Raw genomic sequence first — 14,618 nt, 5'->3', positions numbered from 1 at the left:
TCAAGCCATGGGTTTAAATCCCATCGATGGTATCACCTCCTGAAAACGTGCATTGCAGCATAATTAGCCAATGCCAAGTATGGCATTAAGTGTGGCATTAATGGGGAACCAGGGTGTAATGTCTTCGCCATACCTGGAAGTACCAGGGATTTCCCCTGGGCCATAGCTCTGTAGAGAGCATGGAAATTACATAGAGCCTGTTTCCACTGCCTTATGAAAAGTGAGCCTATCCCTTTCCTCAGTATGTGTATGACACATTTTTGCTCTAGGGCTCGATCACGTGTGCGGCTGCCCCTGCCACCCCTCTACAAAGCGATCTGAAGTGGACCACTTTTCAGAGGGCGCTTGACAGGAATTGAGGTAAAACATCACCTACTCACCACCTGATTATACCTTGTAAATGCCACAGCGGCTCGGCCCCTTAGACTTCTATTGGTCGCGTTTGACAAATACGACATGCTGCCTGTGCAGGACCGCGCCATGTAGCCCTCTGAGCATTTGCATGCATTGCTTGAGGCAGGTGGCTGGCAGCGATTAAAACTGCACACGGCTCAACCCCCTGGTTTTACTGACCCCCTAGATCCACTTGTGAACAAAGCATATATATATATATATAGTGTAAAACCTGTGCGCTCCATATTCAAGGGCCGACTGAAATCCTGAGCGCTGGTTCACACCGATGTGATTTTGGATTTGTTTCAGAACGCACCAAATCGCATGTCAACTGAGATAACATGGCCTTCTATGGGGGTTATTCACACAAAAGGGTCGTGTGTGTTCTAGAGCTATGCGTTCTAGAGCCCCTTAGACTTGAATTAAAACTGCATTCAAATTGCATATGTTTTCACATTAACTGCAATTTCCGTGCGTTTTCTAGGACTCTTCGCTGTATTTGTGAGGTCCTTTTTGAGAGAGATTTTGGCCAGAATAGAAACCGCAGCTGTGTCCAATTGCATGAAAATCGCACCAGAATCGCCCCACAACTGCTCCTTAATTGAAAACGAATAGAAATCGCACTGCATCAGTGTGAACCAGGGCTGAAAGATTTATCCCAGGTTCACACTGGGCTGCGGGAGTAAAGCCATGCGAGTTCAGCTGAACTCGCACGACTTCACTCCCGCTTGTCAGTCCCGATTTTTGCCGCGATTTAAGAGGCATCTGAACAGGCTTCTGTCAATGTAAATCGCGGCCAAAATCGCAAAAAGTAGCACAGAAACTACTTTTTGAAATCGGTGCAGCGCCGCAGATGTGGCGTCGCACCGATTAGGATGGTGTCATTGCCGGCAAATGCCGCCGATTTGACATGTCAAAACGCAGCAGTGTGAACCAAGGCTCTTTTCAAAACCATTTATTTGGCAAACCTTTAAAAATGTTTCTATATTATTTGTATTGGTGTATTTCTGTTTTTTATTTTTATTTTTGCAGGCCTTTGTGTGTACGAGGAGAAGAGATTCCGTTCGTCATCGTTCACGTTCAGGCCGTCCAGCTCCTCCAGTGAAACTGGTAGGAAATATGTTTCTTATATAAATATATTCGTTTCTACCCCTCTTTTTTCCTCCCATTTTACTCTATTAAAGTGGAGGTTCACCCGAAAACTTTGGGCCAGATTCACAAAAGGGATACGCCGTCGTATCCCTGTTTCTATCTATGCGACTGATTCATAGAATCAGTTACGCATAGATATCCCTAAGATCCGACAGGTGTAATTGTTTTACACTGTCGGATCTTAGGATGCAGTACCGCGGCCGCCGCTGGGGGGAGTTTGCGTCGTAAACCAGCGTCGGGTATGCAAATTAGCAGTTACGGCGATCCACGAAACTTTTTCCTGTCGTTACGTCGCTGCAAGTGTTAGTTTGCCGTCGCAAAGATAGGGCACCTTTTACAAAGTGTAAAATGACTCCACCATGTAAAAGTATACCCGTCTTTCCCGCGTCGCTTTTTAATTTTTTTTTTATTTTTTTCTTCTTCCCGGCGCAAGTCTTTTTTTCACGTCGCGATTCACAAAACGTCAGCGCGTCGTAATTTCGCGCAAATCACGTCGGGAAATTTGCGTTGGGAGCACATAATTTAAATGGTACCCGCCCCATTTGAATTGGCCCGCCTTGCGCCGGACGGATTTAGGATACACCGCCGCAAATTTCCAGGTAAGTGCTTTGTAGATCGGGCACTTAGACAGAAAATTTGCGGCAGTGTAACCTAAATCGGTTACCTTACGCTGCGCCCGGGCTACGTGAATCTGGCCCCCTAATTTTTAACATTAGATTGAGGCTCATTTTGTCAAGGGGAATCAGGTAGTTTTTTTTTAAATCAAAGCAGTACTTACCGTTTTAGAGAGCGATCTTCTCCGCCGCTTCCGGGTATGGGCTGCGGGACTGGGCGTTCCTATTTGATTGACAGGCTTCCGACAGTCGCATACATCGCGTCACGATTTTCCGAAAGTAGCCGAACGTCGGTGCGCAGGCGCCGTATAGAGCCGCGCCAACGTTCGGCTTCTTTCGGCTACTCGTGACGCGATGTATGCGACCGTCGGAAGCCTGTCAATCAAATGGGAACGCCCAGTCCCGAAGACCATACCCGGAAGCGGCGGAGAAGTGCTATCTCTAAAACGGTAAGTACAGCTTCGATTTTAAAAAAACTACCCGATTTCCCTTCACAAAATGAGCATCAATCTAATGTTAAAAAAAATTTCCGGGTGAACTCCCGCTTTAATATATACCCCAATCAAATGTCCATAAACCTGGCGTTTCAGTTATTTAAACTGACAGTATGTGTAGGCACTTACTGTTGGTAAAGCGGTATAAAGACAAAAACAAAAAAATAATTTATTTCAGTTTACCAATATTTAGATGTAACGTTTTCTACATTTTAGGCTTTTTACTACTAGTCACCTGCTGATCTGCCCAGTAACACTTCCTGTCTTCGACCCCTTTCACACTGGGGCGTTTTTCAGGCGCTTTAGCGCTAAAAAAAAAAGCGCCTGAAAGAAGCCTCATCTGCAATCCCAATGTGAAAGCCCGAGTGCTTTCACACTGAGGCGCTGCGCTGGCAGGGTGTCCAAAAAAAGTCCTGCTAGCAGCTTCTTTCCAGCGCTTTAGGAGTGGTGATTAAAGCGCCCCTTCCCATTGAAATTAATGGGAAGCGCTTGCAAAGCAGTGCTTTGTGGGCGCTTTTAACCTTTTATTCGGACACTAGCGGGGGTTAAAATCACCCCACTAGCGCTCAAAAATGCCCCAGTGTGAAAGGGGTCTAAGACAGGAAGTGTTACTGGGCAGATACATCAGTACCGGACACTTTTATCTCCTTCCTGCCCAGGCCAATTTTCAGCTGTTGTACTTTGAATGACAATTGCACGGTCATGCAACACTGTACCATTATGAAAGGGGATTTTTTTTTTTATACAAATATAGCTTTCTTTTGGTAGTATTTAAATCGCCACTGTTTTTGTTGTATTCTTTGCTAAACCAATGTAAGAAAAAAACATTCTTTGTTTCTGGTATAAAATTTTGCGTACGAGTAATTTTCTTTTCTTCTTCTTCTGCGCAGATGGGCCCTGATGGGGCTGCGCTGATCATTGGGGCCATTATGAGCCCTGATGAGGCTGAGCTGATCATTGGGGCCCTGATGGAGCTGCGCAGATGGGCCCTGATGGGGCTGCGCAGATTGGCCCTGATGGGGCTGCGCTGATCATTGGGGCCATTATGAGCCCTGATGAGGCTGAGCTGATCATTGGGGCCCTGATGGAGCTGCGCAGATGGGCCCTGATGGGGCTGCGCAGATTGGCCCTGATGGGGTTGCGCTGATCATTGGGGCCATTATGAGCCCTGATGAGGCTGAGCTGATCATTGGGGCCCTGATGGGGCTGCGCAGATGGGCCCTGATGGGGCTGCGCAGATGGGCCCTGCGCTGATCTATGGGGCCATTATGAGCCCTGATGGGCCTGTGCTGATCATTGGGGCCATTATGAGCCCTGATGGGCCTGCGCTGATCATTGGGGCCATTATGAGCCCTGATGGGCCTGCGCTGATCATTGGGGCCATTAGGAGCCCTGATGGGCCTCCGCTGATCATTGGGGCCATTATGAGCCCTGATGGGCCTGCGCTGATCATTGGGGCCATTATGAGCCCTGTTGGGCCTGCGCTGATCATTGGGGCCATTATGAGCCCCGATGGGCCTGCGCTGATCATTATGGGCCTGCGCTGATCATTGGGGCCATTATGAGCCCTGATGAGGCTGAGCTGTTCATTGGGGCCCTGATGGGGCTGCGCTGCGCAGATGGGCCCTAATGTCCCTTGTCACAGTAAAGCGATTTTATCAGCTTTCCTTTCCTCAAACAGTGACAGCGCTGAGCAAAGAAAATGCCGATAACTATTTTATTTGTTTACATGTAGAATTTTGTTTAAAATGTTTTGTTTTAAGAACATTTGTACAATTTTCTAATCATTAGTGGGGTCACGTGGTCATTTGAGTTTGACCAAAGTGACGAGAAAATGTGAAGGAGCATGATGGACATTTTCTAACGGTGTATGTGGATTGTTCCGCAAAGGGAAATTGGTTCCAAAATTGTTCCAAAATCCCAAATTGTTAAAAGCAAACAAAATGTTTTTAAAGCGCATTGAATGTACTGAGAGTTTTCATATGAATGTTTATTCACAAATCTATTGGGAATGACCAGCTGAAGAATCTGTCATAATTTTTATATATTTTTAACCCTGGACAAGACCTCCTCCTCTGTTCTTTGGGTCATGTTGCCTCTCATGTATTTTTTTTGCCATTTCTTTTTCAGGCCCAAGTGAGAAAAGAGTGCGCTCCTCTTCCTTCAGCCTTCTGACCGCCTTCCCTCCAAATCAGCCAGGTAACCGCAGTCCTTCTATGTGAACCATGGAAGAGCCCAGAGGCAATGCAGAGACTGAACTCTATTTACCTGTCACTGGTCGCCACTTCTTATCTTTTCACATTGCCGGTGGGAAGGACAGATGTCACATAATTACAGCATTCTTTCTTTCTTCACCTGCAAACAATGGAGGAAAACATTATAGCGCAGACCGGTTTAAGCTGGCCGTGCGCTGATCAAAATTCCAAATTTCGTACACTATGTGGCCATCCCCGCTTGACTGAAGTCGATCAAATGTGGGACGTTTTTGGAAACTTTTCCTCGATCACACATCCAAATTGCATTACACTGCGTTTTTAGAAGGATCTGTTTCAATAGATTTGCATTGAATGAGGCGGGGGGACCACAAACTCAGTGCAGTAGGTAGCCTTAAATTTTTTCTCCCTAAATAGCTTCCTTTACCTTAGTGCAGTCCTCCCTCACTTACCTCATCCTTCCATTTTGCTTTTAAATGTCCTTATTTCTTCTGAGAAATCCTCACTTCCTGTTCTTCTGTCTGTAACTACACACCGTAATGCAAGGCTTTCTCCCTGGTGTGGAGTGTCGTGCTCTTCCTCTCCCTTGGACTACAGGAGAGTCAGGACGCTCTCTATGTTGCAGATAGAGAAAGGAGCAGTGTGTTAGTGGGCGTCCTGACTCTCCTGTAGTCCAAGGGAGGGGGCGAGCATGACACTCCACACCAGGGAGAAAGCCTTGCATTACTGTGTGGAGTTACAGACAGAAGAACAGGAAGTGAGGATTTCTCAGAAGAAATAAGGACATTTCGGTACAGTGTTGCATGACCACGCAATTGTCATTCAAAGTGTGACCACTCTAAAAACTGAAAATTGGCCTGGGCAGGGGGGGGGCAGTAGGCAAGTGCCTAAAGGCTTAAGTATAACTTTAATTTTCTGTGCATTAAACTTTGTTTTTATCTCAGAGTACCAAAAAATGCAAATGTGCTTTAGTATCTTCTGCCTGGCCACAGGGGCCAGGGAAAGTGACAGACGCACCTGGAAGTGATGGGATGAACATTGATTGTTCCTTCCAGCTTGGGGAGATCATTGAACGGAGGTTCGTTGGTCTCCCTCCCCACTACAGGGATTGTAACTACCGTAATTCTTACTCCACCAAAATTGCAAAAAAAAAGTTTTGACTTGCATATGCAGTATTTATAGTTTTATGATACAAAAGGTTTGTAGTAAAATTCTTCCATAAATTTCTTTACAGCATTGAAAAACAATGTGTTCATGCCTTCCACTCTCCTGCCAGAGCGAACACATAGGCACAATAATGACTCAGGTAAGTGCAGGAAAGGGTTGGTGTGGTTTTTCTGTGACCCTGTCTTGTTTCTGTATTAACTGCTTATGATATGACCTTAAAGTTGGGTACACCAGGTCCCCTTAATATGATTGAAAGATGAGGCAGATGAGCCTTTTTTGTAGATTTGCACTACAGAACATGTTCCATAGGAAACCATGTTAAATGGACTGTAGGGCAAATCTGCAAAAAGCACTAAAAATGCATAGGTGTGAATCAGGCCTAATGCCGCATACACACGATCGGAATTTCCGATGGAAAAAGTCAGACGGACTTTTTCCATAAGAAATTCCGACCGTGTGTATGCCCCATCGGAGAAATTCCATCGGAAATTCAAATGAATTCCATCGGCGTTTAAATGTAAAACATGTTTTATTTTACTCCGATGGAATTCGTCGGAATTCCGATGAGCTTTTGGTCGGGCAAAAGCCTGATCGTGTGTACGCGGCATTAGGCCTGATTCACACCTATGCAGTTTGCATATTCCAGGTGCATTTTGCGATTTTCAATACATGTTTTTGATCCATTGAAGTCTATGGAACCAGAAAAAAGTCCCTGGCCCTTTCCAGAAAATACATAGATGTGAACGTGACCCATAGGAAACCATGTTAAATTAACTGTAGTGTGTTTCTGCAAAACTGAAAATGCACAAACAAAATGCATAGGTGTGAACCAGGGCTAAGTGATTGTTTCAAAATTCAGCAATTTATTTTTTAGATTAAAGGGGTGTTCCAGCCTTTTTTTAAGTTTATTAAAAGTCAGCAAAGTGGTTGCTTAATCATGACTGGACGTCATATGACGTCCTCAGGATATTGACCCGGGGGCGTGCATCGCGGCGATCGTTGAAGCGGGGGTGTCAGTCTGACACCCCGCAACACCGATCTAGGTAAAGTGTCTCTCACGGAGAGAGACACTTTACCACGTGATCAGCCGTGTGCAATCACGGCTGATCACGATGTAAACAGGAAGAGCCGTTGATGGCTCTTCCTCACTCGCGTCTGACAGACGCCAGTAGAGGAGAGCCGATCGGCGGCTCTCCTGACAGGGGGGGGTTCGCGCTGATTGTTTATCAGCGCAGCCCCCCCTCGGATCGCCACACTGGACCACCAGGGAATTAAAAAAAAAAAAAAAAAATGGGCAAAAAAAAAAATAGTAAAAAAAATTTAAATAAAAAAAAAAAGCAACATGGATCCATCAGTGCCACCCCACAGTGTCCATCAGTGCCACCCCACAGTGCCAATCCATGCCCAGTGCCCACCTATCAGTGCCCATCTGTGCCACCCATAAGTACCCATCTGTGCTGCCCATGAGTGCCCAGTGCCGCCCATCAGTGCCCTTCAGTGCCGCCCATCAGTGCCCATCAGTGCCGCCTATGAGTGCCCATCAGTGCCGCATACCAGCGCCGCCTATCAGTGGCACCTCATCGGTGCCCATCAGTACTACCTTATCAGTGCCACCTCATCGGTGCCCATCAGTGCCGCCATATCAGTGCCCGTAATTGAAAGAGAAAACTTACTTATTTACAAAAAAATTAACAGAAAAAAATAAAAACTTTATTTTTTTTTCAAAATTTTCAGTCTTTTTTTAGTTGTTGCGCAAAAAAAAAAAATCGCTGAGGTGATCAAATACCACCAAAAGAAAGCTTTATTTGTGGGGAAAAAGGGACACCAATTTTGTTTGGGTACAGTGTAGCATGACCGCGCAATTGTCATTCAAAGTGCGACATGGCTGAAAGCTGAAAATTGGCTTGGGCGGGAAGGTGCGTAAGTGCCCTGTATGGAAGTGGTTAACAAAATAAATGTTGATAAAAATAGCTAAACTCATTCAATAAATAATAGTGTTTGTAAGCCCATGTCATATGACTTACAAGGCCCTACAAGTCTTGGGATAGTGGGCTGATTGAAAATAGTGGCAAAAGTAGTATTTGCATTGCTCTTCTGAGCCATGACCTGCACTAAGAACAGCCACTTAAATTTTTTTCTGGCTAGCCAATTCAGATAACTTTTATTTACCCCACTTTCTAAAAATGAGCCACAGACCTTGTTCTAGAAAAGTGGTCTTCAACCTGTGGCCCTGGGGCTGGATTCGGCCCATTACGTTCCTTTATCTTGCCCTTGAGGTATTATTCCTTCCACTGACACCAATGATGGACCACTATTCCTTCCACGGACACCAATGATGGGGCACTATTCCTTCCACTGACACCAACGATAGAGCACTATTCCTTCCACTGACACCAACGATAGAGCACTATTCCTTCCACTGACACCAACGATGGGGCACTATTCCTTCCACTAACACCAACGATGGGGATTTTTTTTTTCTCGGCGCACAGTCTGGCCCCCCAAAGTCTGATGGACAGTAAACTGGCCCTTGCTTAGAAAGTTTGGAGAACCCTGTTCTAGAACAATGGAAAGTAGCTGCTGCAACTGGATTTCTGATTGGTTGATGTTCGGCATGACACGCCATTGCTCTCTTTATCCAAACTTTGGGTAGTTTAGCATTGCCTATAGACTTGCAGGTAACTCCCCAAGAACAATGGTTAAGGCCCCATGCACACAAGACGCTGGTAAACTCGAGTTCAGAGGCATTTGGGCATTTTTTTCAACTGCCCCTGAACACATTTAATGTTATCCTATGTGTCCATGCACACATTCACGTTTTTTTGCGTTTTAAAGCAGTTGGGTTTAGGCTCGTTTTTTCAGACCCAAAATTTTGGGTTCAGACGCAAACGTTTTTGCGTTTCAAAGCTTTGGGAGGGTCTACAATGTCTTTGTTATGAACGTTGATAGCCGCAAACGTGGTAAAACGCCGAGTTGAACTTGAGTTTACATGTGTTTGCATTTGCTTCTTGTGTGCATGGGGCCTAAGCGAGATGCTCACCCTTGAAAGATGTTGGAACACCAAGACCTGTTGTGGTGTTTGCAAGCATGTGGCTACCTTGATCCTTTATTTTGCTTTATAAAAGAAGGAATAACTACCTAAGCTACCTAAGTGCTCGAAAACAGCCCGGTCATCACAAACAGCCCTTACAATAAGATGTTATGGTGGGCTGTTAATAGGAAACCTCATATTTTCAAGTAGGCTAAAAAAATGTTTATTTTCTACTTTTACATCTGTAAAATAACTTCTTTTTCAGAGGAAACGTTGCATACCTGGACAGTCATAAAACCAGCGACATTACAGCCTCCACAAGTAACTGTGTCTTCTGACATCGAGAGTTCACAGACCGGGACTGAAGAGAAGGTAGCTCCTATATCTCTGTATTTGTACGGTGGGTGTTGGCAGTCTGTGGCATAATATGAAAAAAGGAAAAGTGTAATGTTTCTTGCAACTACCAAGAAGAGCCCAAATCAATAAAAAAAAAAAAGGGGTCAATATACCCAAAACTGATACTTACATTTTGGTGGATACTGCAGAGTTGGGTCACCTGCCAATTTCTTATATCTTTTGGGACCTCTATAGGTGAGAACTTCCCATTCTTGTTGGTCTCAAATGAAAGAAATGGCGAGTAGTAGCAGCCATTGCTAGCCATCTCTTACTGAATGATTTCTAGAGTCTTTATAAATTTTTTCAGCATGTTACTATCAGTATTCCATTTTTTTTAATTATTTTTATTGCCCAACTCTACCCCAATATACACCAGCAACCCTGTCTCAAAATGCCAGCCAAACCATCTACTCCTCTCCTCCGAAGACCTCCTGCTCTCTAGCTCTCTTGTCATCTCCTCTCATGCTCGCCTCCAGGACTTCTCCAGAGCCTCTCCCATCCTCTGGAACCCCCTACCCCAACCTGTCTGGCTATCTCCTACTCTGTCTGCCTATAGCTGATCCCTGAAAACTATTCTAATGCCGCGTACACACGATAATTTTTCAGCATGAAAAAAAAACAACGTTTTCCCAACTTCATCACTAAAACGACGTTGCCCACACACCATCGTTTTAAAAAAATGATCTAGCAAAGCGCGGTGACGTACAACACGTACGACGGCACTAAAAAGGGGAAGTTCCATTCTCCTTTGGGCTGCTTTAGCTGATTCCGTGTCAGTAAAAGACGATTTGCGCTTTTCTGTCTGTTACAGCGTGATGAATGTGCTTACTCCATTACGAACGGTAGTTTTACCAGAATGAGCGCTCCCGTCTCATCACTTGCTTCTGAGCATGCGCAGGGTTTTTTACGTCGTTTTAGCCCACAAACGATCATTTTTTACAACCCGAAAAACGACATAGTTTAAAACGACGTTAAAAAATGCAGCATGCTCGGATTTTTTTTTTTTGTCGTTTTTCAGAACCTGAAAAATGATGTTTAGCCCACACACGATCATTTTAAATGACGTTTTTGAAAAACAAAGTTTTTTTCATGCCGAAAAATGATCGTGTGTACGCGGCATCAGGGCCAGTTCACACCAGACGCAGTTCCGTTCAGTTCCAGGTGCTTTTTTTCTGCACAAAATGCATGCACAGTGTTTTCCATGCATTCCAATGGCTCTAGTTCACACCATGCAGTCCGTTTCTGCACCGGAAACTGACTGCATGGTGTGAACTAGAGCCATTGGAATACATGAAAAACACTGTGCATGCGTTTTTAGTGCAAAAAAAAATGCACACGAAACTGCGTCTGGTGTGAACTGACCCTCAGGGAAGCCTACCCCGCCTCCACCTAATAAACTGTACTTTTTACTTTCTCCATCAGCTCATCCCACAGTTCTTACCTTGAGTATCACTTGCCCATCCCCTTTTTTAGATTGTAAGCTCTAATGAGCCAAGGACTACCTAATCCTCCTGTAATTAATTATAATGTAACTGTACTGCCCTTTAATTTTGGAAAACACTGTGCAATCTGTTGGATTTCTAGAAATCCTGTATAATTGTTACTTTCGTCATTAGCAGATCCTAGAAGAAGAGAGCAAAGCTCTGGTGAATAATGCAGGACAGCCAAAGTCTGCTCATGGATCCACCTGCATCCTGGGGACGGAAACGAGGTGAGGAGACAGAATATAAAAGCTGTTCTAGTAGCTAAAAGAGGCAAGTGTTCCTTACTATGGAGTGCGACTAATGCTGTGTGAGGATCTAATCGCAGGCGTAGCTTCTGATTATTGATTTCTTTCATCCTGAATTACTATGTTTACAGCAGACGGTCAATGCCCAGTTCTGACCAGTGGAAACCTGAATAGTGTCTGGAGACACAGCGCTGCCTCTGTCAATGGAGGGTCACCCTGAGTCTGCTACCATTGTGCTGTCACCATTATCTCCGTCCTGATTTATTAGATGCCTAAAACTAAGTGAGAGATTATTTATAGACCCGCTCCGGCCAAAAAAAAATTTCCTATAGTTTTAGAGTAAGGGTGTCCAAATTTTTGACATTCCTGGGTCATATTGGAAGATGAGGAATTGTCTTGGGCCGCACATGAATACAATCACAATAAGGATAGCTGATGAGTAGAAAAAGTCACACAAGTTGACGATCACTGCTATAGATAATGGATCCATCTGAGTAAAATAAAAATATGGGGCTAGATTCAGAGAGAATTTACGACGGCGTATCTATAGATACGCCACGTAAATTCAAATCTGCGCCAGCGTATCTTCTTTCTGTATTCAGAAAGCAAGATACGCCGACATTAGCCTAAGATACGACTGGCATAAGTCTCTTACGCCGTCGTATCTTAGGGTGCATTCTCACGCTGGCCGCTAGGTGGCGCTCCCGTCGTTTTCGGCGTAGAGTATGCAAATTACCTAGTTATGCCGATTCACAAACGTACGTGCGCCCGGCGGTAGTTTTTTACGTCGTTTGCGTAAGGCTTTTTCGGCGTAACGTTGCTCCTGCTATTAGGTGGCGCAGCCAATGTTAAGAATCGGACGTCGTTCCCGCTTCGAAATTTGAATTTTTTGCGTCGTTTGCGTAAGTCGTTCGCGAATAGGGCTGGACGTAGTTTACGTTCACGTCGAAACCAATGACTACCTTGCGACGTCATTTGAAGCAATGCACACTGGGAAATGTACACGGACGGCGCATGCGCCGTTCATAAATCACGTCAATCACGTCAGGTCATCACATATTAGCATAAAACACGCCCCCCCTTCCACATTTGAATTACGAGGGCTTACGCCGACCCCATTTACGCTACGCCGCCGCAACTTACGGAGCAAGTGCTTTGTGAATACAGCACTTGCTCCTGTAAGTTGCGGCGGCGTAGCGTAAATACGATACGCTGCGCCGCCGTAAGAAGGGGCGCAGCTACGTGAATCTAGCCCAAAATGTATTATAAAAGTAAGGCTGGCGATACATTTATACAATTTTCTTCTATAGATTTCCTTTAGAATTACCAAAACTATATAATATTATTAGTATTATACAGGATTTATATAGCGCCAACAGTTTGTGCAGCGCTTTACAACATCAGGGAAGACAGTACAGTTACCATACAATTCAATACAGGAGGAATCAGAGGGCCCTGATCATTAGAGCTTACAGTCTAAAAGGGAGGGTCAAGTGAAACAAAGGGTTAGTAGCTGTGGGGGATGATCAGATGGACAAAATGAAAATACAGTTGTTAGGTGTGGGTAGCATAGGCTTCTCTGAAGAGGAGGGTTTTCAGGGATCCTCTAAAAGCTAATAGAGATGGAGATAGATGGACAGATTGGAGTAAGGAGTTCCATAGGCTTGGAGAGGCTCTGGAAAAGTCCTGGAGACGAGCATGGGAGGAGGTGATGAGAGAGCAGGAGGTCTTGAGAAGAACGAAGATAATGATTTTTTTTTATGAGGTCAAATCCAAACACTTTCAATTTGTATGCAATCAGGCAAGCCTTTCTACTACACAGTTGAAGGTAAATCTAAAGGAAATTGAATAAGAAAATTGTATGGTGTATGGCCATCTTAAGAGGACAACATAAAAATAGTGCGATATTTGACACTGTTGTTGATAAACGAAGGCATCTATATCTGGTTGGATGGATGGAGTAGCCATTCTCAATGAATTCTCCAGGATCTCATCGGATACTAAAAAAAAAAAAAAAAAAATAACACATGCAAGACAAAGGCATAATGAGCTAGTATGCATCTCATACTAGCTCATTATGAAATGCTTACCTTGGATGAAGCTGTTGCAGCTGTGACCGGGGACATGTCTCCCGGAGTTATTTCTGGGTTTGTGGGCTCTGGCGCTGTGATTGGCCGGAGACGCGATGACAGCACGGCTAGTGAAGAAAGGGCACGGGCACTTGCCGATCGACATTGGCACATGCGGATACAGTGTATATCTCCTAAACTGTGCAAGTTTATGAGATATTCACGGTACCTACAGGCAGGCCTGGACTGGGACAAAAAATAGGCCCGGGCATTTTAGACTGAGCAGCGGTTAATGATGGGATGTGGGGTTCCAGTCCCCTGTACCCCTTTACTTTACACAGCACCCTGGACCCCTTTACATTACACAGCACCGCACCTCTGGACCCTTTTACATTACACAGCACCCTGCACCTCTGGACCCTTTTACATTACACAGCACCCTGCACCTCTGGACCCTTTTACATTACACAGCACCCTGCACCTCTGGACCCTTTTACATTACACAGCACCCTGCACCTCTGGACCCCTTTACATTACACAGCACCGCACCTCTGGACCCTTTTACATTACACAGCACCCTGCACCTCTGGACCCTTTTACATTACACAGCACCCTGCACCTCTGGACCCTTTTACATTACACAGCACCCTGCATCACTGGAACCCTTTACATTATACAGCACCCTGCACCTCTGGACCCTTTTACATTACACAGCACCCTGCACCTCTGGACCCTTTTACATTACACAGCACCCTGCACCTCTGGACCCCTTTACATTACACAGCACCGCACCTCTGGACCCTTTTACATTACACAGCACCCTGCACCTCTGGACCCTTTTACATTACACAGCACCCTGCACCTCTGGACCCTTTTACATTACACAGCACCCTGCATCACTGGAACCCTTTACATTATACAGCACCCTGCACCTCTGGACCCTTTTACATTACACAGCACCCTGCACCTCTGGACCCTTTTACATTATACAGCACCCTGCACCTCTGGATCCCTTTACATTATACAGCACCCTGCACCTCTGGACCCTTTTACATTACACAGCACCCGGGAACCTCTGGACCCCTTCACATTACACAGCCCCCCATAGTTTGTTACACAGACACAGTTCTGGACCCCCTGCATGTTACACTGGGGGGAGATGTGACATGCGGGCCACCGCGGCCCACCGGGCATTTGCCCTATGGCCAGTACGGGCCTGCCTACAGGAAAGCCTTATTATAGGCTTACCTGTAGGTAAAAGTGGTAGTAAAGGGTTTACAACCACTTTAAATCTTCGTGTGCCATATTGCATTCTCTTTGCTTCATCTGGACCTGCTAATATGAATATGCAACAACCCTA

General features: G+C 45.2%; 1 protein-coding gene across 4 annotated transcripts in view; it reads left to right on the top strand.

The window, feature by feature from the left end:
• Positions 1 to 14,618, top strand: part of RANBP3L (RAN binding protein 3 like) — an 84,430-nt gene that overhangs the window by 45,877 nt on the left and 23,935 nt on the right. For 2 of the 4 annotated variants that reach the window (XR_005747102.1, XM_040338405.1), the window contains exons 4-8: positions 1,426 to 1,503; positions 4,784 to 4,852; positions 6,101 to 6,172; positions 9,330 to 9,436; positions 11,077 to 11,171. Coding sequence is in view for 3 of the 4 variants with exons in the window: in XM_040338405.1 (XP_040194339.1) it covers positions 1,426 to 1,503; positions 4,784 to 4,852; positions 6,101 to 6,172; positions 9,330 to 9,436; positions 11,077 to 11,171 (421 nt within the window). In the remaining variant the exon portion in view is untranslated. The remainder of the gene's footprint in view (positions 1 to 1,425; positions 1,504 to 4,783; positions 4,853 to 6,100; positions 6,173 to 9,329; positions 9,437 to 11,076; positions 11,172 to 14,618) is intronic. The other 2 variants (XM_040338413.1, XM_040338422.1) reach the window with 2 other exon arrangements.

Source organism: Rana temporaria, chromosome 1 (genome assembly GCF_905171775.1).
Source record: "Rana temporaria chromosome 1, aRanTem1.1, whole genome shotgun sequence".
Taxonomy (NCBI): domain Eukaryota; kingdom Metazoa; phylum Chordata; class Amphibia; order Anura; family Ranidae; genus Rana; species Rana temporaria.
The sequence above is the reverse complement of the archived record's forward strand: the minus strand, read 5'-3'. Positions and strand labels throughout refer to the sequence as shown.